Raw genomic sequence first — 26,734 nt, forward strand, 5'->3', positions numbered from 1 at the left:
TCGGGATAAGTTTACTTCAGGATGCTTCTTGCTTCAGAAAGGAGGTCATTTTACCCCATTATCCTGATTTTCAATTTTGTAAATGATCAAATGTTGTGATTTATTTCCCTTAATAACACGTTGCATAATGTATCATTATCGTGTACGCACAAAACACACTGTTTTTAAGGAGGTATCATCCTACATCTTAGCCTAATAGTAATGTTAGTCTTAGCAAGGACGAGTTTTATGCTTGGCAAACAGCACTAAAAGAGCATTATGATGTCATGAAAGAAAAATTATTTTGGAGAGAGATGAACGAATCTCTATATCTCATTGCCTTGGATTAGAGACTTCGCCCTATGAGCCAGTTCAGGGTCACTTTCATATGGACTGAGCAAATGCTAAAAATTCTGCTTGCAATTCAAATCATCTGCACGTGCCCTCGCAGGTTTTTTTTTTTTGTTTTTATCGAACTCACCTCAAGAGTTGCATTAATCTCTTGAATCTGCTGAACTAAAATGGATCTGAGCCCAAGCCCCGCTGCTGAATGCATCAAGCATAAGGACCCGAGCTGAACGGGAAGTGTGCATCATAGTCACTTATTGTAGTGGATGGAGAATGAGTGGTGTGTTGTTTCAGCGCACAAACACACAGTCCTCTCAATTAGGATCCTTTTGCATGTCCTTCTAGCAGCGAGTGCTTTATTGGCAGGTCCAGTAGGACTGCATTTGCTTCGGAAAAAAATCTGCTTCAAACTACTGAGGCATCCGTCAACAAGAAGTAGAAAGAGGGGCATACGTTTTTTTATTTACTCACAGACTTACTGCTGCCCCTGAGGGCCTAACCTAGCTCACACGCAGCTAATCAACAAGGGCTTTGCGTGGGCTTCTTACACTCAGTTAGGCCATTTCACAAACACACAAGAAATTGTGAGTGATTTATGAACTGACCATATCTAGTTTTATCAATAAGGCTCTCCCTCAGAGAAACTGTGTGTGTGTGTGTAACTGTGTGTTTTAGATCACCGATTGCATGCGGCCTTCATAGCATTAGGAAGTTCCCTGGTGTCCTTACAGGAAATGAAATGTGTGCGTGTCCTAACCAATCGATCGAGAGCATTTTAGTCTTTGGTGTTTTGCAAGGAGAGGCGACAATGAGTGAAATATCAAAACATTTAGTTGCTACTGTAACGATGGCTCAATTGCCATCAATGCATCTCATTTGAAGAGTTTGTCCCATAATATAATATACTTATATAATATAGATACTATGTGGTGCTTTGCACAATCTGTGCTTGAAATTTTATTTGATTAAATTAAAGTGTAAAAAAAAAAACATTACAAACTATGTGCAAAGTTCCACATAGTTTCTCAATTAATAGTTAGTAAAATGTACAACATAATAAAAGCTGTGTGATGATGATGCTAATAATAAAATAATTAGAAAAGTGTTTTTTATTTATTTTTATATTGGTTTAAGACTGAGTGTATCACGTCACATTGCTGTCACTTTCTGACATGTCATGTCAATTGCCCGTTAGCGCAATTTGACATACCATTTAGTATCTGAAGGGTGCATTTTGTCATGTCAGAGATCTTGATCACATGACTGGGAGACATTTTCACTAGCTTACTGAGCGTATATCATAACAAGGACCTGATCTTGATGAGCTCGGAAACCTTTTACCTGGGGAGCTGAGAGAGCATGCTGTCTTTTTCTTGCTGTCTTCATACACTCTTGATTTATTACCACACGCTGCTGGTGATGTAACAGCGCCTCAGCAGGTTATACACGTATTTGTGTGGCTGTGTATTTGAAGGTGGGGGGTCAGCTAAAAACTGCATATTTATGAAGTTCAATTGCAGCCCCACCAGGCGAGGGTGAATCTTTGGCCTTAATTGTGTCTCATTAATATTGATGAGATTAGGATATTTTGGTGTTCCAACACACCCATCTACACGCAAGCAAAAATAGGATCTTCTTAATACTGCAAGTTCCTTTAAATGTAGCTTACAGATATCATCTCTTCTGATGTTCGGTTAGGTTTCTTTTGCTATAAATTTTCAAAATATCATTGTGTGTGTGTGTGTGTGTCATACAGGTTTAAAATTACATTTGGGTGAGTAGCCTAAATGATGACACAATTTTCATTTTTGGTTGACAAACCCTTTAATGCTGGGTACACACCAAAATATTTTTTACATCTTATAAGATTTTCAAAATGTGATAGACCACAAACATGAGGACAAAAAATCCTAGATTTAACCGTTTTGCTCCTATAGTGTGTGGTGTGCCATGATGTGACAAACATATACCACACACGAACAGATTTTCAACCAAAGTCTCGACTGTGAACACAGGAAATCTCACAAAATCTCGCGATACTTCAGAATAAGCATGGCGGACGATATGCAGGAAAAGATTTCGATGATAGTGTTTGGAAGGATTTTGTTGTTGGAACAACAATACTTGTTGGAATGATCAACAAGCTGATCCTCCATCTCTGCTGTCCACATCAATTTTACTTTTTGCTGCGCCATGACTGCGTTTGTTATGCTTCCGTCTTCCATCATCTTGCTTTCTGATTGGATATTGTTTTGTTTCGCATGATAATCTCCAGAACGTGTGGGCGTTTGTCCTCGGGGTTCCCCCCCCACATCAGTATTTCTGATCGTAAAAATTAAACGTGAATATTTACGATTCACGATCGGGGCTGCTCCGACGTTCTTCCGAGCAGGGTCGGACACTCTTAACACGCCTCACACCAAGGGAAAATATGATAAGATAATCTGTAGAACCATCAAGATAATCGGGACATAGCTAGGATTGTCGGAAGGGGGGAAATCAGCCCAAAATCAGCCCGATTATCTTTTGGTGTGTACCCAGCATAAGCCAGTGTCGCTCTAGGGGAAGTTGATTGGAAGTCTCTTATTTTCATTGTGATCTTTGTGGTGATATTAGTGACAGCAGCTGTTGATAGTGCAACAAAGATTAATAGAATGTAATTATATGCAAATGAGCGACGACTGCCAATAGGAGTGGAGACAGTAAATGGCCTTCTGAAACAGTTGGATGATGCACTCAATTAGGAACAACTGCTAGGAATCAACTGTACGGCATCTTAATGGCATAATTGTATGTTTCATGGATGAAAGCATCCGTTAAGTGGCTACTTACAGTACAAACTACTTACATAAATGCATTTATTTATTGCTGACGGTTTTAAGTGCCATCAGTTACTTTGGGGTTGTTGATATCAGATGTCTGTTGTCTACATTTATGCATAAATTTCTTGAAGTATGTTGAGCTGACATCATAAGTCCCTTTCACACAGAGATTCCAGAAAATACACGGATAATTTGTCCCGGGATAGTTTGATTTTTGGTTCAGTGATTTTCCGTTCACACACATCCCGTAAAGATCCCATAAAGACACGTGACGTCAGGATGTGACGTGTAACGTACACGTCGAAAACATGTTGTGGTACAAATGTTGTGGCATTTTTTTCCGGATTCGGGCGTACACTAAATTCTTACCGTTCCACAAAGCTGGCGAACGATCTCAGCTTCAGTGCGGATTGTAAGGAGCTCCCTGGTCTCTGCTTCATTCCAGTTTGCAGACATTTTTTCGTTCTTTCTTTGTTGATGACGAACACAAACTTTCTTCTGAGAGCAACAGAGTCGCACGATAACTACGTCATTGCGATGGCACCTGCGTCATCACTATGACACACCCTTTACGGCATTGGTCCTGGCATTTCTTCACACAGGGCGCGTTCCGGGACTGATTCCGGCAATGTTACTAGGTTCCCATCCCGGCATCAATCCCGGGACGTGTTTGCGTTCACACAGAACGCACTCTAGCAATTTTACAGCAATTTCCCGGGATCAACGCGCTGTGAAAGGGTCTATAGTGACGTGTCTCTGATCCTAAATCTTATGGTATTAAGATTATGATCCTGTCACTGTAAGTTGTAATTGAAATTGTTTTTATCTTTTAGTGCAGAAACATTTGGTTGTGAGCTCTGGATTTTGACATGTGTCTGGTGTTGCGTTAAACCCAGAGTCCTCTTCTTCATCTTCCTATTAGTCAGGTTCTCCTGCTGTTGGTGATTTTCTACTCCAGGTGTTTTGTGTCCAGGTTTGGTGCCGCTAGGTTGATTAGATGTGCTTTGGTTTCCATGGAGATGCCGAGTGCTTGAAGAACAGCACACGCTGGATGATTCTGTCTGCTCTTGACTCTTGATTTCTTTGTAGAATCTCTTGCGAGGATGATGCCCAGATGTTCCACTAAGATGGTTTCTGTTTTGCCTGTGCAAACGCACATATTTTTTCCTCAGCTGTTCAGTTTGGCTGTGTGTTCTTTGCGGCTGTGCACACATTTACTTTAGCATACATTTACTTCTCTATAAAGTCTCCAGGCTTTGATCAGCAGAATGGAGCAGTTTGCTCAGGGCCTGCGAGGAGACATTTACTTCATTCTTGAATTTGTCGATGTAGATCCTGGGACAACGGTTGTCATTTTAAAGTGGTTCTACAGCCTTCATGCTGTCCAAACTACACTCACAACTCCCACACAGATTGGCATTCTACTGTTGAGAAGTCAGCCTACATCTTTACAAAGTTTTTTTTTTTTTTTTTTTACTTGTGTCTGTTGGCAGTCAAACTTTTTATCTGGTCCTTAAACCCCATCTGACAGTCTCTTTTTTAAACACTTGCAGCTATCATGTTTTTATTCCACAGATTTTTGCAGAATTCAGAAACTGCTTTGAAATTGTTAGGTTTTCAAAATGTAAACAGACATTTAATAAGCCGGTAAAGACATCTAAATGACGAGCGGCATCGGGCTAATGTGACAAATTGGGCTGTGTGTAAACCATTTATAAACTTTACCTGATAAAAGAACACAGTTTTCTCCGAGGAGGCAAGGGAGGCAGTGCCTCCTCCTCAAAAAATAAAAAAATAAAACGTGCAAAAATGTGATATTAAAAAGTGTACAAGTCAGTTTTTTTTTTTTTTTAAGTAACACTCAGCAGGTACAGCAGGATGCCACATCTCTCTTGCCTCCCCTGGCCTGAGCCCATTGACTTTTAACAGACCCCCTAAAGCGTGCGGTGGGTTTACTGGGGGGTAATTGAGAATGAATGGGGGAAAGTCACTATGATTGGAAATTATTGGTTTTGATTGGATATGATTGGTTAGTGCGATTAAATCCCGCCTCTTGTTTACGTCCGCGTTCCGCGTCAGTCTGAATGAACAAAAATTATGCCGTTAATGGGAAGACTAATTAAAAAGTAAGTAAACAACTCAGCCATTTAGATATCACCGCTTTATGTCACATCAAAATCAAACTTGAAATGGCCCCAAAACATGATGACTGTGGTCTTTTTTAATGAGCAATCAGCTTGAAGAAATTAAAGATACATCTTCGTGTCTGTGATAGACTGTGTTTACCGAGCATGTCTGATGATCTGAAAATAAGTTGACTATTAATAAGAACAGCTAAACATCAGTTCGCAAATCAAATAAATTGTTTAAATGGTTTCTGCCTTTAGATTTAGACTTGGTTGTAATAAATGGAACAATCCTAAAAATAGAATTGTATTTTTTTTTTTTTTATGTAATGTAATGTTTATTTCACCATTAAGTTTAACTGGGACAGTTTACATTTGATGTATTAAAAAACAACTGAGGACTTTGCCTCATTTCAGAACACCACTGCATGCCACTGTTTAATGCAGCAACACATTTTTACCATATTTGCATCCATGTCACATATTTCCCTGCACAATCAGTGTATTAATCTTGTGTATAAAAATAAAAAAGTGTTTTGCTTCCACATGGCTTACTCATGATTTACTGCATGTTTTAGTTCAAATACTAAAATGACAAAAACTCAAATAAATTAAAACTAATTAAAAAAGTTAAAAAATAAAAATGTCAAAAGCACCCCTAAAAAACTACAAAAACTTAAACTAATATTAAACTGGAAATATAAAACCTAATTCAAAATAAAAAAATAAAAAAACTATAGTAGCATATAAATGATACTAAAATAACACTGCTTTCTAGTGGATGCTTCTAGTATGCATATATTTTTAAGCACAGATACATGCTGTCCACTGTAGATTATTCACTCTGTAAGCAGTTTCCAGGACCAATCGTGTATGATATCATCGTTCTTGAATCACTGATTCCTGGTACCCCGTGTGACTCCAGAATTAAGTATCTCATTATAGGTCGATTTTAAATTGGTCTGTCTCAGTGCACCCAGTCCCCGTTCATAACGTCTTTTTATGCCAAAATGGCGGTAAACACTTCTCCTTGCGTTCCTCGTAGATCATTATGTCATGTGGTTAATTCCCGCCTGTAGATGTATGTCTTTAGCCTAGCGGGGGGGGGAGGTGATTGTGTCATAGACTGTCAGCGGCAGACAGTTATTACGCCCAAATGCCCCCATCTACTCTAGCGAGATTGAAACTAGCACGGCTAAGTCAAGTGGAACGGAGGGGAGGCAGGAACCAAGAATCTAGAGCAACAGCACGTCGGGGGGAACTTAAAATGAACACACTTGTGCTGTCATCTCCTCCGAGGAAGTCAATTAAGCAACAAACTCAGTATTTCACACCCCCCCGGTACCCGAGCATGAATATGTGTCGCTGTTGCGCACCTTTCAACGATGTGACAGCGCGCTGGTGAGAGAACGGCCCATGGTCCAGATATGCATCTGTAATTATGCGCCTTAGAGAATACTCCAGAAAAAGAAGGAAGATATTTCAACCAAGATATTAAACAAACATTAAGAGAAAGATTATATGCAGTGGAACAAATGATATTTAATTAGATTCATGTTTCACATGTTTATGGTTGATATGATTTTTAAACCTCAGGCAATACTGTAATTACCTTTTATTGTGTTTGATAGTGTTGGTATGCATGTTTTACTGTCTGCAGTTAATGATATCTGTCTTTCTGCTTCTGTCTCTCTCTCCCTGTAGGGAACTAATGAGCAAATCGCAATAGAAGCGCATGCTGCACTAACATCAGGATGAAGTTCTTTACCGCTCAGTGTCAGCAGTCGTCTTCTTTGCTCCATTGAGGATACACACACCCTCGCTTCTGCAAATTTCCTAACTTTCGAAATCTCTGGAGCAGCCTGAAACTCTTCACCCTTATCCGTTTCATTTATAGTTACCCATCGCTGGGGCACCACTCACCCCAGCCGAAGCATGTCATTGGTGGGCGTGGCACGATTGCGGCGGGAAACGGCCCGCTCCTGCCCGCGCCGCATATCTGACACTTGCCTGGTGTGGCTGCTGGGCTTGGCGCTGCGCCTGGCACTGTCCTCCTGCCAGCGGGCAGACCTCACCGGCGCCAAGCACCCTATGGTCACCACAGGCTATGGGAAGCTTCGGGGCGTACGCAAGGAGCTGAACAATGAGATTCTAGGCCCGGTCGAGCAGTACTTGGGCGTCCCCTACGCCACCCCGCCAGTGGGCGAGAGGCGCTTCCAGCCCCCGGAGGCACCAGGCTCCTGGCAGGAGATCCGCAATGCTACCCAGTTTGCACCAGTGTGCCCGCAGAACATCCACGGAGTGCTGCCAGAGATCATGCTTCCCGTATGGTTCACCGACAACCTGGATGCAGCTGCGGCATATGTACAGAACCAGAGTGAGGACTGCCTTTACCTCAACGTCTACGTACCCACAGAGGATGGTAAGTTTCATAGAAGCATACGTTTATCTGTGGAATGTTCCATTCATATTCATTCTCACTCACTATAAACATATTTTCACCCACACAAAAATGTACATTCGCATGCTCACCCTTTCTCGGTGCGATAAGGAAACTAATCACCTGTATTCATCTTGTGCGATTTTGTCCTTTTCCTGGACTTACTGTAGCAGAGTGTTACAGAGAGTTTGTGGAACCTAAAACAGAGGCTTCAAACTCATTATACCTCCAAATAAGACACTCTTTTCATATAACCTGTTTTCCGGATAACCTTGGGATCCTTCTCTTTTTGTTCTCCTGTAAAAGAAGCTAATCTGTTGCTCATGATCACATGCAGGGTTTAAGTTAGATTAGTTGCATTTAGTGCATACAAAACGGTAGCTGCCAGAGCTAAAAAGAGCAAGAACTCCTGCGAGCGCGATGGATATTTAACATGCTCCAGTCAGTGATTGTTACTGAAACTGCACAGGCAACAATCTGAGCATGTGCTAAAGTCTCTGATAAATGGCCTCGCTGCAGTTTGTAAATGGGTTGTGCAGAGACTGCTGGGTAATGTCTCACTGTGCCAGCTCTCAAAATGGGATGTCATAGTCATGGGAGTGTGGCAGGCAATGTGTGTTTGTTCGAGAGATGAAAGCTCTTCAACGATGAAACTTTATACACAGGAGGTCTTCTAATGCTAATAGCACTTTTGCGTTTTAGCAACTCTGTACTCTTTGAGTGTGTTAATGTGCCTGTCCATTACAGTGAGTCAGTAAATCAGTCTTCCTTAATTTGCAGATATACATTCACTAAGTGCTGTAGATTGCAGTTGGATGATGCATCCATTGCAGGAGCGATTCTAGGATTTCAGTCTTCGAGCAGCTCAATTGATGTGGCTCAGATAGTGATTGCAAGTTTGAATCCTGCTCTAGCTTTTTCAAATAAATTAAAATAGGTTGCCTTTGTTATATCTAAATCACACTGACATGTTAGTTTTCTTTTAATTTTTGTGATTCCACTGGAACAGATATCATGAAAAATCTTTTGAGAAGTTTGAGATTCGTTTACAATATTTATTTATTTTCTTAGGAGAAGCATAAGTCTTAATTTGCTCTCCATTTAGTCTCATTCTGTCTAAATTGCGACATTAAAATATCTCATTTGTTCTTATTCTTTCCTACCAACTCTTTGAAGTTTTTCAGCTGTAGGTCCACATGTAAAAATCATAAATAAGAATGAACGAGATACATAATTAGTGATTCTAAATCTGAATCTAAGAGAATTAGCACACATTAAACTTAGAAACATCCAAAAGTCCATGTGTTATTTGCACACATGAGTTGAAAGAAACAGCTTCTGTGTACAGAAATATTTCTTCCCTAATAAGAGATAAAAAGCAAATCTGGGGCCACATAACAAGAGAAGATATTTTTCATAATTATGAAGATGAATTGCATTTACTCGCAAGGGAATATGCAAGCATTTGTTTCATACAGTTGTACACAGCAATGCAGTGGATCTGCAGTGTGCATGCAGACATATGACCTTTAATGTGTGTTAATGCCACCTTTGCAGTGTTGAGATGGGTCTACAACATTAAAAGAAACACACAAATCCCATTTGTTCACAGAGAAACAATGCCTCCACAGTAGGTGATTAATGCAGCAACAATTGTTGTGGAGGTGTACATGCATTTATATGTGCTAAGCGCCGCTGCGTTGCTAGTGAGACTTATCAGTAAATCGTCCAGCACACACTCACTGACGGGGATTCCTACACAGTCACCGCACTGAGAATCATTCACAAGTTTGGGAGGGATTTCATGGATCTAGTCTTGGCACCCTCACTGCATTTCAGTTCAACATTTGGTGGGTGTTTAGTGTGGGACTTTTGGACATGTTAGTGGGGATGTGAGTGTAGTTTACAGCCGGAGGATTAGAAGAAACTGTAATTATCTCATCTATTGCTCCTTCTTTCTCTCTCAGGCATTTTCAAAGTTTCTGAAAAACTCACAAATATGATGATCCTTTTGCAAGGGTTCTCCTTCCTACATCCTTATGTGCTGAGTGTTAAAAATGAGTAAGCATTATATTAGAAAGAAAAATGGTTGCCTTTTATTCAGCATTCTACTAAATATGTTTTAATTACTACAATTTATTAAAATATTAAAATATTTACTTTATTCACTCAATTTAATTTTGACAAAGCTTACATTTTTTAATTCTTAGCTGTCAATATTAGATAGATAGATAGATAGATAGATAGATAGATAGATAGATAGATAGATAGATAGGGGTAAGTGTACCCATTAAGCCCACCAAAATCTAAGTCTAGGTTTTTTTCATAGATATTGACATAGTTTATAAGAAAAATAATTAGTTAAAATGCAAGATCAATCTCTCATTTGTAAATGTATTAATTAGTTGATGTACATTTTAGAATATAATTATTATTATTATAATTATTAATAATATTAATAATTTAGGAATAAAGTCAGAAGTCTGGCATGGGCTTAATTGGTACTTTGGCACCATTTAAGCCCGCATGTGTTCCAAATAAGCCCACATCATCTTTGATTCACAAAATATATTTTTTTTTATTGATTTTAAAGAAGTAAAACATCAATATATTTATTCAGTGACAGGGAATAATTAAAAAAAAATCCTTTTGCTAATGTTTGATTAAAGCCCTGGGTGGGATGGGTAGGTGTTAGTGGCCGGTGGTCTGGAGCTTTAAGTTGGCTTGACTGGAGTTGTAGCTGGAGTCAAGCTGGAAGTTAGACCGGGTGTATCTCGGGAGCCGAGCCGAGTTGGGGCTCCATATTCTGGGCTTGGGGGGGCTCCTAGTGGGCCCCCCACACCGGGAGTCTGGAGCCTTAAGCCGGCTTAGCTCCCAAGTTATGCCTGGTCAAAGGTGGAAGTTTAACCGGGTGTATCTCGGGAAGGAAGCCGAGTTGGGGCTCTAGACTCTGGGGTTTTTGGGGACTCTCAGGTCACACCGGGAGTATGCAGCCTTAGGTCGGCTTGATTCTGGAGTTATGCCCAATCAAAGTTCCACTGGAAGTGACCATACCTCGGGAAGAAAGCCGAGTTAGGGCTCAATACTCCCGGCATAGGCGGCCCACTGGGTGACCCCTCCATGCCCTGACTCCAGAGCCCCATCTCGGCTTGGGCCCCAAGTTTTGCCCGGTCAAAGCTGGACAGGAAGTGGCGGTATCTCGGAGCAGGACGGTCCCAGGGGCTCAGGACTGTGGGGAATATAGGGTCCCTCTGGGACCTCTCCATGCCCAGAATCTCAAGCCTTAACTCAGCTTGGCTCCCGAATTATGCCCGGTTATACATACAGAACTTTAGGACAAACCGGGCTCTATCTCATTTGAATGAATGTGTGTAATTTGTGTGCAAGTAAGGTAAGGTTAAAAGGTTAGTAAGGTAAAAGCACACAAAGACATGTTATCTTTAAACACTTTCAAAAAATGTATCAAAGTTTGCAATTAGAGGGATTCCTCATTGAAATACATAAGGTGGGCTTAAATGGTACACAGTGAGTAATGGTGAAAAAAGACAATGTTTTCCTTTAAAAATGTAAGATATGTTTACAAATACATGCATGGAGCTTAAATATACTGTGGACTAGTATCATAGTAATTTTCATTGTGCCCACATTGAGAAATGTTAAGTTTTTTTCATTCAAGGTTAGCTTGTGTTGGCTCTAGTTTGCATGCGTTTTGTGGCGCTGTACCATTTAAGCCCATCTTAAAAAAAAGTTAATTTATAAAAATAATCTTCTCTACAAAACAATTTATGATGCATTTATTTGTAAATGAATGTAAAATGAATCACAAAACATTCATTGTTTGCAGTTCACATGCTTAATTCTTTGGCAGTCTATCTTTCTGAAAGGCTAATGGTTTGACCTAGAGATTAGCTTTGAACGCAAGCTAATAAAACTCATCTTTCCATTTAAAGAAAAATTATATAAAATGATAAAGTACTATTTGTTCATACACAAAAAACAATACATTTATCTCTTATTTGACATAATATCAATGTAGTTACCAAAGAAATGGCTGAAAATTGCTGAAATGTGTTGATTTCTGAAGGGTCCCGAAACACCAAAGATTTGGGGTGACTTTGTGTGAGGTCCCCTGAGACAGCATGCACATGGGTAGGGCTAAATCAACATTGCCAAATGTAATTGGTATGCAATTAAAAATGCCAGGGAAGTAAAACATCACTGGATTGGTTAAAATAATAAGCAGCATAAAATATTATTTTCTCTTTTTTTAATTTGACTTCAGAGTTGAAAGTGGGCTTAAAGGGTACATGGGCTTAATGGGTACACTTACCCTAGATAGATAGATAGATAGATAGATAGATAGATAGATAGATAGATAGATAGATAGATAGATAGATAGCAGAAGCATACTTTATTCATCTCACTTGCACTTCACTCTTTTTTTTTTCGTAGCCTCAAAATTATATTTTTTGTATTTATGATATGTTTTTTGTTTTTTTTAAATCAAGTTTTCTCTGCACTTCATTCTGGCCTCTAGATCCAGCTCAAAGTTATTGAAGCTAATCATAGAGGTTTCCATTGACAAGCACCTTCTCACCTCAAATCTTCTCCTGTATTACAACATAAAGGTTATCATTCTCTTTTTGAATTAGAAATGTAACTAATTGAACAAATCAGCCACAGTTAGCTTAGTCATTTAATGTCATTAATACTTAATTGGAAATGCTACATGCAGAGTTTAACAGGCGATATTGTTTAATTTTTATTACAGTGCTTGCAAGGCAGCATTACATTGATATTCCTAAATTTTAGGAAGGAATTCTCAAATAATGAATTGTCTGCTGGTAGCATTCTTTATTTGCACATTCTTTTTGTGCTATTTAGCACCCGGTATTTGGTGCAATTGTTTGGTTTGCCAATCTACTTTTATCCATCTTTTCAAATTTCTGCAGTTTCAGCTCTGATCACTTAATGTATAGACTTGCAGTGTATTTAAATACTTATCCTAAATAATCGTTAAAATTAAGTGTGTGATCTGTTTATTAATATTATTGATTAAAGGTTGAAAATCTTACATCTCCAAATTGTTAAAATCTCAACTCAAAATCTAGCCAAAAGCAATGACATCATTGCAATGTTTGCAGTCTGACATGCGATTGGTCTTCTTTCTTACGTTTATTTGCATACTGAATTGTATTTGGCCTTTCCTTTTTTTTACACTGAAAAGACTGCACAGAAGTCACATTATGTGTGTTGATTCTAGTGCGCAGCTGGCAGAAAACAAGACTTGAGTGTCATGACAAAGCCAAAGTTTAAGGAGCTTTTGCAATGTGGCATTTAATTTACGCAGAAACAAAGCATAAACCTAAATTCACCTAAAATGTAACTCGACTCATTCTCTGCCGTACAAGCACTGGTATTTCCTTCAGGCATGTGGCATTTGAAAAAACGTGATGTACGACTGTGCTTCAGAGGCAGAGGTGGGGCCGTTTCTCGGTCACGTCGGGGGAAATTTGATTTCATCCAGACGTGTTTCGTCAAGCAGATTGGAGCGTAAAGCTCACTTCTCTTCATTCAAGGCTGCGCTCCAAATAAAAAATCCCTTTAATACAATCCATAAGGTGAGCAGCTAAACAAAAGGATGGTAACAGTCCAAAAGTCAATTGAAGCTTGGCAGCACTATATAAATGTAGATTCAGTTAGTGGCACTGCAGGTTGGGAGAATGTTGCGTTTGGGGGGAGTAGTGATGTCGGCGAAGGTAAATAAATAAATAACCACTTGGTCGACGCTGCAGAAGAACTATGGAGTCAACTGCTTTTGATGCAAGAACAAACCTAAAAAAAAAAAATGCTGCTATTTCTGCCATCCTAGCAGCTCTTGATCAGGTGAAAATTGGATCAGGATTCTTCTGCAGGGGGAAAGAGAGATGGAGAAAAAAATGGAAAGGCAGTAAGGGAGAGTGTGTGTACATAAGATGCATACACTCCTATGCCTATTGTCGTCTTATTCTCTTCTAATTGGCAGAAATATATAAGATTTGCTCTATTGTTTATTTGAAAGGAGAGGTTTCTGCTGCTGTTGGTCTGATGGTGTGGCTGTGTGTGATAGAGATGCTGAATTATGGCCTGCGCTGATCAATATTCAATCAATGATGCCGGTGATTGATGACCCGGCCGTGACACACATTCATACACGCACTGGACATGCTCCTCACACCCCTCATCACCATTCTAATGCAGAGTTTTTGAAAAAACGTGCCCAGAATGTATAAAATGCCTTCAAACTATAGCCCGATAAAAGAGAGGAAATTGGCGCAATCTCACACCAATTTCATAGACAACGTTTCTGAAATGACAAGAAGTCTGTTATATCAGTTAAAGACTTGATCAGGTTTCAATTTGAAAACAATTTAGGAAAGATGGATTTTTGCAAATTAGATCTCTTTAACTCAGTATTTTTTTTCTCATTTAAAAGTTGAAGTAAAATTATGTGCACAGTTATATATTCAGTTAAAAAGACAACATTTTTTAGTTTGTTTCGTTTTTAAATCGTTTTTAAATCATGTAAAATACATTCTTATGGTTGATATTTATTGTAATACAGTTAGGACTAGATGTTATGGGAAGAAGGAGGCGGGAACCGGCGAACATTTTAAGACTTTAATAAATTAATCCAAAATGAAAGTAAAGACAGCAGCCCCTCACGGTCGACTGCCGCCAAACATCAAATAAAATAGTCCAGGCCTGGTCCTCTCTCGATCTTCACTGTTGTCGCTCCTCCTTTTATGCTTCCGCTCCTCCGTGAGAGATACGAGACCGGTGCGTTGCGCAGGTGTCGCTCATCATCAATCACTCCACCGGAGTGCTCGCCACATATAATATTTAGGCTATTTTCTTCATTTTTTACAATTTTTTTTATTATCAATTTTCTTAATTCACCTACCGTTGACAACTTTTTTGGACCCTGCACCAAAGTCTTCAATCAAAAATGATTGCAAGTCAAATAGTAATTTGACTATTGAAACCATTTTAAAGTCGGCATGAAATCAAAATTGACAGTTCTTAGTCTGCAATTTGTAATATTAATATTGCAGTATTTATTACCATTTTTCCGTGCACATCATTATTTTTTTTTAATTCATGTTCCCTCATAATCTTTAATCACATAACTTCCCCTCCCTCTTGCAGCGACATCTCTTCTCTTCTCTTCTCTTCTCTGCTGACGTGTTTACTGGCATGAGGGCGGGACAACCTGTCACTCACATGACATCACAGCAATAGCAAACCACAACCGTCCAATCAATTCCCCATGGACAAAATCAAGTATCGCCCTACTTTTTTTTTTCTTGTTTCGAGAAGCCATTTCACTCAGATATATGTCACAAGGGAAGAAAAGACTAACGCAACTTCCGTTTCATGTCTATTTTAATGCTAACTAAAACTTTCTCATATAATTATTCCAAAATCAAGCTGTTGTACAGTAAAGACATGAAGCTAAAATTAACATATTCCATTCACATCAATTTTAGTTTTATGCCATTACTGTACATTGTCTCATTTGCTTCTATTTTTATTTCTCCCAGTGACATTAAGTATAAGATTTGTTCTTGTTCAGAAACGAATGAAAGTATTAACTTTCATTATGGTGGTTGTAAGAATTGAAGTCCTGCCTTTTATATAAATGAGATAGGCCTAATCGCTTTTTGGTCAGTTTACTCTGGAATCCATTAGCTGACAAATACAGTTTTTTAGTCTGATTTAAGATAAATAGGCATTGTAGTCAGATTTTATTGTTGATTATTGAAACATAATCTTGACAACTTTTTTTGGAGATTTCGATCTTTCCGTATTGTACAACTACTAGAAAATAGCTGCCTGGGGCTGTTATCAAGATGGCCGCCAAGTGAACTGACTTTGCCTTACAGGGACTTTTCCTCCAAAGGAATTTTAGGAGAAACATCTGAAACAAAATTAATGTGTAACTGAGAGCTCCGTTATAAAAAAGAGCAAAAATCTTTTGTGTTAAATGTGAATGTTTGAATTTGCATGTTATGATAGCTGTGGATCAGCCTGCTTCACATTCGCAATGAACTCTGAACTCATGCTGTTCACCAACAAACAGTTTCACAACCATCCAGCTGTTCAGAAAAGCAGAAAACACAGCCAAAAACACATCTGAATCTAGAACACTGCATTCATGCAGCTTCTGAGTGTATGTGTGTGTATTTATACAATGTGACAGGATCAGATGTGTTTGTATTTGTCTAGTCAGTGGAATCTTTTGAACCCAAGCCCAAGGCAGATCAGATATCAGTTATATTGATTTGTTTGGCCGCAATCGTGTTGTGTGTGGTGGTTTAAGAGCTGTGACACTGTCCACCTCCCCACAGTGCACGACAGCTGGAATACCTGATATAAACATCTGCATCACAGCACAAACACCCATGTAAATCCATTCACAGGCATACACGTGTGCCTAAAGCCACTTTGCCGCAATCATATCATTTAGGGTGACATGCGCACACACATAGTGTAAACAGTCATTTCTTACTGGGACAAGGGTTGTAACCAATGCTGTGGATCATGACAATCTCCTGCGGGCAAATCTCCCATTATACTGTCTCCCTCTCTCTTTCTCTCCCATATTTTTCTTTTCCCCCTAAGTACAGTACAGTTCAGCTGCATAAGAAAATTTGTCTTGTTGTTTTCCCTATCGAATCACTCTAAACAACTAGGGGCAATTCAGTAAGAATTAATTGTGTCCACTGATACCGGCACTTATTTCTTATGCAGCACTTATGCTCTGTTTGTGTTATTTCACTGCCTGATTCACCAAGGCCCTGACCACTTTCTACCACTTCTGTCCTGATTTCTTCAACGGGAGGGTCTATTGGTGGGTAAAAGTATATTTTTTTCAGATCTTTCAATCTAATGGACAAAATAAGCTTGCGCAATTTACATACAAACGCGTCTTGAAATGACGGATAAACATACAGAGAGCAGCAGCTTTCGTTTCTGCCGCGAGACCACGCTGTGACTGTGTGTGTGTGTGTGTGTGTGTGTTAGAAATCAGTGGTGAGAGAATATCGTGCTTGTTACATTTTTCATCTTCAAAAAACCAAACTTGGGTCTTCAGCCGACAAAGTTTAAAGGGGTCCTATTATGCCCTTTTACGAAGTCTTGATTTTGTTTTTGGGGTGTTCTAGAATATGCTTTCATGCTTAATTGTTCAAAAAACGCATTATTTTTTACATATTTTACATTATTACAGCTGTCCCGAACTCGTCGTTTTCGATGAAGCCCCTCCTTCTGAAATACGAAATATGCTGTGATTAGTTAGCTGGCCCAGTGTGTTGTGATTGGCAGCGCTTTAGCGTGTGTTCGGGAAATGTCCCGACTCCCGCCCCTCCATAACTGTGTTCTTCTTTAGTGTAAATATTAAGGATGGCTGCAATTTCAAAACACTAACAAGAGGATCATCCAGAACGGATTTCATGCACGGACTTTGCAAGCACGGATTTCACAGGACATTTCAGAGTGGTATGTTTTTCTTATACATTATAGATACAATGTTATCCCCCATTTAATCATGATATTTGTAGGAAAACGGTTATACAAACAGTAATCGATCACAAAAACATGGCTAATTTTCCTAAGCCTTACAAAAGCAAGAGTTTACAAAAGCTACAGTAAACACTACAGTAGGCCTATATCAACACTAATGTTGGCTAACAGGCCAGTGTAGCAACAACATAAAACTTATAATTAGAGCTGTTAATAGAAAACGCAACTACAAATAACATACACATACAAGTTGTGGTCCAACAACAGATTGTCCCGACAAAGTGGAAACTGCTCCATTTCAGGAGAAGCTTATGCATCGCGGTTCTGGACACTGTTCTTCGTAAAATGTGCAGCGCACAGATAAACATCGGGATTATAATGTTCAGGAACAGTGTTTCAAATACATTTTAACAGGAAGGTCAAACAAATGAGTTGTGGAAAAAACAGCGTGTCTTTGAATAGCAGCAGCTCACCCAGGCCTCGTCCGCATTTTTGCTTATTCCATGGGCGGAGATTATTTTAAATGAGGAACATTATGACTTCATAAAGCCAGGAAAAATCGCGTTGTGGTCCAAACGAGCTGTTTGTTGAAGTTCCTGAATGTGGATTCTGTTAAATAAAATGTCTCCCTTTGGATTGGACTTTGAGCTTTGTAACCTTGCAGATCTTTTTTATGCTCAAATAGTAACATTACACACTAACTAAAGTTGAAAAGGTGAAAAAGCATAATAGGACACCTTTAAATCCCGTCTGGCTAGAGTGCTTCCCATAATGTTTACGCATTAGGTCAGTAGGCGGAGAGCAGGCTGTCTTTTGTGGCTGTTCGAACGCATTCGACCACATGAGCGTTTACAATATGAAAGCCCTACCTCCGGAAGTGATCGAAAGTGGACAAGCTCAAAACGCTTTAGACCCTGTTTACACCTGTATTTATCGTCGTCCATTTGTGATCCGATCGACCAAAACAGATCTTAATACCAGGTGTAAACAGGGCCAAAAGGACTTGCTTAAAGTGTAAGTTGCAGGTTAACCACCACAGCCAATTAATGTGTAAATTAAAGTGCTCTATATGTATATATTTAATTATTTCTGTCTTAAAATGCGTTAAAATAACATTTATTGGGGTTTCTTCAAAGGTAGCGTGTTTTTTCAGTAAGTGGTGATGACGTCATAAGAGGAACTCGCAACCCATACTCTGCTAGATTCTTACTGTATTATGGCTATTTGGAGAACGACGGAGGATGTGGGAAACCATCAAATTCTTTATGGACCACAGCCCTACAATTTTTTAACCGGTCAGGCGTGAGAGAGGGGAGGAAATTGCCAGGACCCATGGCACTCAAAGAGTTATTAATGAGGAGAATGAGTGGAGGGTTGGCCAGGTGTCCTGGTGAGTAGCTACGTTAGAGCTAGTCTAGGCTAGCCTGGTGCAAACTTAACCCGGATAATATAAGGGAACAAGCCAGTCTTTTTAAAAGTTTGCCGTCATGTAGAATAGCAAGGAGGGACAACGACTGAAGACATTATTTACTTACATGGTGTCAGTCCAAATCAGAGCTGTAGAGATGCACACACTGCACAGGCACCAATCGCTAGTCTCATCGACGCCTCAAACGTCATGTAATACCCTTCCTCAATCCACGTTATTTCTCACGATTTAATTAGCGATGTTTATTGTCAAAAAAGAAAAAGAGAGATCGATGTCCCCATCACTGTGTTTGTGTGGGCTATGCCACCCAATTGAATCAGCAGTGGAGAGTATGTGCTGCCGTGAGGTGAATGCGTTTTGGAGTTTAGTGGAACAGCTCGACCTGCGACCGGCTGATCTGACGTGCCTGAACCCGTTTGTTTTGCGAATAGCTTATTCTCATTTCAGGCAGGATCACGGTCCCCTTGAAGTCAGCACACACAAGTATGTTTACAGTTGAGTTATTTTATCCATAATTTTTTTAGCAAATAAAACATACAACCACCTTTTCTGTAGTTATGTAAGGCATCTATAGCTATGACTATGCCGGTAACTCTACTAGCGAGTTCCTCTTATGACGTCACGCCCCATCTAGTGGAAGGGAGCGGGAGCGGTTAAAACCACTGTTAAAAGTGCCAATTTTTCATATTATATTCAGCATTTTGGTATAAAAAACAATGGTAGGCGGTTTTTATCTTTGTTTAATAAACACATTGCATTATCTTCGTGAAAAATTCTACCTGCAATTTACACTTTAAATCTGGTAACAGCACAAATGTGTATCAAAATCTGTAGGACCATTAGATTTTTTTTTTTTAGCATTGCAGCATTCTTTTCATCACAATTAATAATATCTCTGCCCAAATTGTCATCATAAGAATGCAACAGATGTTTTACTTAGGTTTTTGTATTTCTGATTATATTTAAGGGTGATTTTTTTTTTTTTATACAGTATTTTCTTTTTTTATACAATAATATAATACAAATACAATACAAATTACTGTATCACAATGATTTGTAATTAAAACAGCAAAACTATATATAATACAAAATTAATACATTTATTTTTTTCTGGTAGTACTCTAGGCCTGTCTCATTTGAAGGTCTCTGTATCGACCGCATTTGTACTCAATCTTGTCTCGGTCTCAGACTAAAAGGATTTTATTTCAAGACCACAACTGCGGGGATATCACCAAATTGCCTTTGCGTTGTCTGATTTATTTGTTTACGTTTCGAGTAAAAATGAATGGGGCATTATGTAAAAAATTTCACAAATTAATACAAATGGACACAAAATACAACAAGATATGATTGCAAAAAAGTACTTGTATGAGATCATTTTTTTATATTATAATATTTAATTAAGCAGCATCACAAGAGCAAGGGAGCTGTTTTCACGAATATGCGCTGCAGACTGCTAACAGCAACACTAACAGTATTTAAATTTGCTCATTGGCCGCTGATGCAACAGCAACCAATCAGCTGCGCTAGATGACGATGTGATCTCTGCCAAATTGAGTTAAGGACCTATCAGCCTGTGCCATCTAGAGTTTCTTGCCTAAACTTGGTATCAATGAGCAACCTTCAACTTCCTCCCACTTTCATTATAATGACCTGGACATGTTCTTGTCAGATTTCACCCCTATGATATTCTTGCCTCTGGATGTGGCTTGGTTCTCTCCTTCAACCTGTTTCATTTTGTGCTGGGCAAAAATGTCTGATAACTTAATATTGTTATTGCATCTCATTAAACCATACGATATGAGGTATCACTTACTGTATGTCTGCAGCATAATTCATACCCAACATCATACCCAAGTTCAGCACTGTTAGGGGTTTGTTTTGAATTCAGCCCTAGGTCTGAGCAAAAGTAGTAGTGATGTTTGCCGTAGCACGCGCCACTAACAACATGGCAGACCCTCTTTTACTGTGAAAGGTCTATTAGAGCCAACAGCTCTACATAAACGCGCACACGTCTTTTAACTCCAGCTGTGCTCTGTGTGGGAAGACAGCTGTATTCTCATCTAGCTGACTGTGTTAGCCTCAGCCACAGTTCTGCCTCCACCAAACACCCAGAATCCTCCATTTTTATTACCGGTTCAGCGAGCGATTACCATCCATACGCTTTATTAAAAGCTATATTTCAGTGCACAGCATGATGCAGCAGACGCAGACAGCACACCAGCGAGCGAAAGAGCGAACAAGAGATAGATAGAGCATGACAGGAGAGAGAGAGAGAGGAAGAGAAGGATGACACTTGTTTGAGTGGGAGCAGCTGGGAGATTGCTAGCAATAACTGAAGGTTTATGTCATGAAGACATGAACGGTCTTCTTCTCACTTGCCCAAAGGCGCCAACAGCAAAGAAACACAGCTCCGCGCACTCGTACGCACACGCGTGCCCGATGACCTCATTTTCACAGAGCTCTTGGAGACGATTACAACGGTGATTCGTCCCTCTCCCGAAATTTCACTGAAAAACTGGCCATTACATCATGTCACTTGAGGCTGCGCTCACCTCCTTACTGGGTGACTTTTAAAAACAACATGAAATGGTTTTCGCAACCCATTTAGCTTCCGTAATGTGACATTTTTGAGTGAAATAGAATATTTAGCTGGAATGTCGATGTAAGGTAGGGCATGATTTTATCCATTAGAATTTGATTTGATGTTGAAAAGTGGGCTATTATATAATGGCTAATATTATTGTCCATGCTCACATGGTCTTGCTTATGTCCATGATCTGTATCATAATACCTGGAGAAAGGAAGTGTCAGTAAAAACATTTATAATCTTACAAAATATTTCTATTTGTTGTTCTTTTGAACTCTAATAAAGAATCCTGAAAAAAGTTTTATCATAGTTTCCACAAAAATATTAAGTAGCATAACTGTTTTCAACATCATAATAAGAAATGTTACTTCAGCACCATATCAGGATCATGTGACACTGAAGGCTGGAGAAATGAAAGTGCCATCACAGGAATAAATTACATTTTAAAATATATTAAAATAGAAAACTGTTTTTGTTTAATTTTTTATAATATTTCTCAATATTAATGTTTACTGTATTTTTGATCAAATAAATGCAGCCTTGGTGTGTATAAGAGTCTTCAAAAATATTTTACAAATCTTACTGACCCCAAACATGTGTGTTTGTGATTTGACATGTCATCGCTGCTCATGGATGCACAGTTGTGCACATAATTGTTTTTGAGCCAATCACTTAGCCCTTGGCTTAAAGTCATTCATTGGGCCGGTTGCATAAACATAGCCCTTATGTTAAGACTGTGTCTTAAGTACTAGTATGACCAAGGGGCAACTGAGTCAAGGGGCAATCACTCTTACTTTCTAGTATCAAATTATACCAATTTACCTTTTTATATAACTGACTTGAAACAGTTATGAACAGCCTTAAAGAAAAAAAAAATGTGATGACTAAGTTGTAAGACTAGTGGAAATGAAGCAGTCAGTCAAGTTTACATTCAGATTTTCAACAGATTTTCATTCAAGTTTACAACAGATTTTCACTCTAATAAATATATATATATATATATATATATATATATATATATATATATATATATATATATATATATATATATATATATATATATATATATATATAACACGATTAATGTAACCATTTTAAAGAAAAAGGGATGTTTTGTTATAGCTTTTGGAGCAAGGGCGCCGCCATCTTACCACAGAGGTATGTGCAATACCACAGCGCGTGACGTCATAGGGTTGGTTGTCTTCAATGTCTTGCCTGAGGTAAATAGATACTATAACGTTTCTTAGAGTGAAAAAAAATTGCACCGTGTATGCCCAGCTTAATATAAGCATTTATTTGCTGTTTGAACACATTATTGCTCTCAAATGGAGAAAAACAAACTTGAAAGGACTGTTGAGCCCATAATAAGTCATTGATTACGCATTTGAGCCGATACGGCAAGGTGCCGTCAATTTGCCACTTTTATAATTCAAAGTGACATCAAAAACCACAAATCCTTTTACTATAAGGCTATAAATGTCACAATCAGCTGCAAGGTCATTATTTAGTAGAACGAAATAATAATGTGATGTTTCTTTCTTTCATTCACTCTGAATAACAGTTTAAATCAGTGCATTGACGGAGTGCTGTTTTCTGTACTGTAAAAAAAAAAAATGTTATTAGTTAAAACAACTTTTCACAAATTGTTTGCCAAATCGCATACTGTATGTAAATAACTATAGAGTGTCTTCATGTTCTGTTTTCGCTGGAGGAAAACAATAGTGTGATAAGGGGTGATTTGTGAACGCAGCGCGAAAACTAGGCGGTCGGTAGAGCGTTATGGCCAGCCAGAGAAATTAAAAACACACGGAGCAACTTCAGGTTTAAGTTTGTTGGTGTGGCGAATGACTAAATTGCCCGAATCAAAGGTATTTTCCTCAATGTAATCTTCCTCCAAAAAAATGTTCACTGCATACTCTGACATCAGCGCCCATTGAAGGGTTCTTCCTTTTCAGTGCCACTAGCCAGTGAAGCAGTGACGTTATGTTCTCCGTTTTAGTTCTCTTTTGCCCTTTGCTTTAACGCTGTAAAAATCATTTCTACAACCAGGAGCAATACAGCAGTTTCCATCTTTAAATGTCTTTAACTTTCCCTGTCAGTCATCTACTAAATATCCATGTACCTCAGGCAAGACAACCAACCCCGTGCCGTCATGCGCTGTGGTATTGCAAGATGGCGGCGCCCTTGCTCCAAAAGCTATAACAAAACATCCCTTTTTCTTTAAAATGGTTACATTAATCGTGTTTGTTGTATATGTTTTTATTAAAGTGGAGATCAGTTTACTAAATAATGTAAACTTGACTGACTGCTTCATAGATTTTTTTCCATTGGCTTTTGGATTATTGCAGCAAATAAGCTCTGTAACCAACAAAAGTTTATGATTCTTACACATATCATTACATCAAGATAATCTTCATAAATCGACACAACTCAATTTCGAAAATACAGTAGCCAGAAGTAAAAAGCTAAAGTTAGGCTATAAACAAACTACACCTCATTCGCATGACTTTAACGTCACCTTCGCTAAGCTTCCAACAGCTCTTTCAATCTTTAAAATCTACAAGTTGGAAAATTTTAGTTTGAATAGTGAATTGAGTTTATAATGAGATGCAGAATAAAGCGTAAAATGTCTTGAGTTTGTGTTAACCACTGTCCTGGGAAAACCCTGGCGAACTTCCGGCAAATTTCAGGCACCAATCACAAACGTTGAGGCGGGCTTTACACGATGACGATCGCTCTGATTGGTTTTAGGTCTATCCAATTGCGCCAAGAGGCATTTGAGTGACATCCATTGGTGACGCCCCTTTGGAAATGGGCTGTGAATGAACCTTCCCCAGACCCACTCTCAGTTACAACTGAGAAGGGTCTGGTGTCAACCAGGCTAGTTAACCACAGACCTGTCCTTCAAATTTCCACTCCATATATTAAACATCAATTTTGTTCCATCCACAATGATTTCATTGGTCAACTCAATCACCCAACACCTGACAAGAAAAGAAAACAAGACATTTAATTTGTCGTTTGGTTTCTAATTCTGTCCATCCACAATGATTTCATTGGTCAACTCAATCACCCAACACCTGACAAGAAAAGAAAACAAGACTTTTAATTTGTCGTTTGGTTTCTAATTCTGTAGTCTTGTGCTGGTTAGCCCTGTCCACATCAAAATCTCATTAGTCAAATTTCACTCCACATAGCTGCATTTTAAACATCAAATATTCTCTGATTGGCCGAGATTGTGCAGTATTTTTGCTTTCAGAGTGGACAGACAAGACAGTCGGTGAAAACTGGACATGTCATGTCTGGTTAGGACACAGCGTTTGAGTTAATACAAAACAGAATGAAAGAAACCGCTGTAGCTATTGTTTAATGGCTCATCTAGAGTCTTTAATGGAGGGGAGATATATATTGAGCACATGACATCAGCCCTTCAAGGCAGATTGCTTTCATGTATTGTTTTTTTTAGGTCTGCTCCCCTTGCAGACAGTGAGAGGGAGACAGAGAGATAAAAAAGCAAAAAGAGAGACAGAAAATATACTGAAGACATTTCTACACGGCAAGCCTGTCAGGGAGGACAAACCTGCTGGTTACACTGGGATGGCGTACTGCCGGGTTTCCTGTCACACACTACTGTCAAAAAGTCCCAAATATACACTCGCTCACATACAAACTTTCTCAGAAAGAAAGTGTTTACTGCACAAACTGTTCCGCGGCTCAACATGCACACTCAAAACCCGTTGCCATCTCTCAGACTGGGAGTAACGCCACGTTCACAGAGCCTAGTTTTCTCTTTCCGACTGTCACCGCACCAGGCGCTCACCAGCCCACGCACCACCCAGGACTCATCCCACGTAAATGATCTTTCCTCCATTTTAAGTCTTCATTATCATGCTTTCCGTTTTTCTTCCACGCCGACGGCATATCCCATGTCTTCTCTTGCACTTAGAGGTGAATTCTGGGCCTTCGTTTTAAAGCTGTTGCATCGTCTTAAAAGGCCAGAAGGATTAGGTTTCTGGGAAAAGCCTGAGCCTAATGGAGGCTGTAGACCATATAGACGGAAGCAGTAACCAGTAAAATAGTGAAAGCTTGATCTCCAAATGCTTTAAGCGTCGATAAAGTGCTGACGTTGCTGAGACTTAATCACACACACACACTCTCGCTCCATACTCCCATCAACCTGTCTCCTGCTCTCCAGCCTTTACTGGAAGAACTGGCCTGAGATGGAGAATTGAACTGAAAATTACGTCAGCATTGATCGAGTCTCGAAGCTTAAGTGCAATTCAGCTGGAGATTCAGCTCAGATGAACATGCAAGAAGGCGCACACACTCGACAACATTGAGCAATAACAGGGTGTTCGCGCGGTAGTAAAAGGTAGTAAAAAGAATCTGCCAAAATTAAGGCCCTTGAAAGGTAGTAAAAGGTAACAAACGCAATTTGACTTGGTAGTAAATTTTTCATCACCACCTCAATATATGAGTTTCCATTTTTTTCTTAATATTTGTGTCTCCATATTTTAACTTAATCTAGCATAATTTAAAAATATATACATTGCTAACAACAGGACCTGACAGGCTCGACATTAACGCTTGTCCGGGACAAGTGGATTTTTTGAAGGGACAAGTAAAAGAGAATTTTACTTGCCCAACCTGACAAGTAGCCTGATTGAACGTCAATAACAAAAAAAAAATAACTAGGGAATCACTAAAATGAGAGAATGATTCTGTTTGTATTATATTTATTGTAAGTTGCGATCGATAGTGGATATTACTGACGGTAACAAGGTTGCACTGTTGAGGCTCGCGCAGCCTCTCGAGGAGAAGTCCAAACAAATGTAAACTCAGTTTAAACTCAGTTAACAACATACTGCCAGTGCCAAAATTCAAAATGTGTTTTAATATTTTTAACATATGATACAGTTTAGCAACCTCACACGACGAGTGCCGTTTTCCTTAATACCATCACGACTGAAAATGTGACATTGCTTTCATACAACAGTTCAGTAAACAGTTCGAATTAAGTCACTTATATTTTAGACACAATATGACTGTTTTTGTTCTGTTTCAGCCGCGAAAATAGTTCCAAACAAAGATCACAGCAGAACCATAACGCATCTCACAGCAACACTTAACCGTGTTTCATTACTGAATGATTCAGCGTTTTGAACGAATTGGCTGAGTCAAAGATTCAATGTCCCATTCATAAACATGTCTCATTCTTGAATGAATCAGTTGTTTGAACGAATCGTTTGAATGAATGACTCAATGACTCGCTCATTAAGACGGTCGTCTGCCGCCTCCTACTGGCGGTTTACTTTCATGTTTAAAAGTATCATTCTTTCCAACGTTTCTTATTTGTATATTCAAAAATATTTTAAACGATCTCATATTCATAACATTATTTAATGCAGTTGTACATTTTCAGTGTAAATGATTTAA

At 39.0% G+C, this 26,734-nt stretch overlaps 1 protein-coding gene across 2 annotated transcripts in view; it reads left to right on the forward strand.

Moving 5' to 3' along the window:
• Positions 1-26,734, forward strand: part of nlgn2b (neuroligin 2b) — a 90,806-nt gene that overhangs the window by 20,559 nt on the left and 43,513 nt on the right. For both annotated transcript variants that reach the window (XM_084103677.1, XM_084103678.1), the window contains exon 2: positions 6,980-7,697. In XM_084103677.1, coding sequence (XP_083959803.1) covers positions 7,211-7,697 — 487 coding nt within the window. In that variant the 5' untranslated portion in view covers positions 6,980-7,210. The remainder of the gene's footprint in view (positions 1-6,979; positions 7,698-26,734) is intronic.

This window comes from Abramis brama, assembly GCF_963993115.1.
Source record: "Abramis brama genome assembly, chromosome: 25".
Lineage (NCBI taxonomy): Eukaryota > Metazoa > Chordata > Actinopteri > Cypriniformes > Leuciscidae > Abramis > Abramis brama.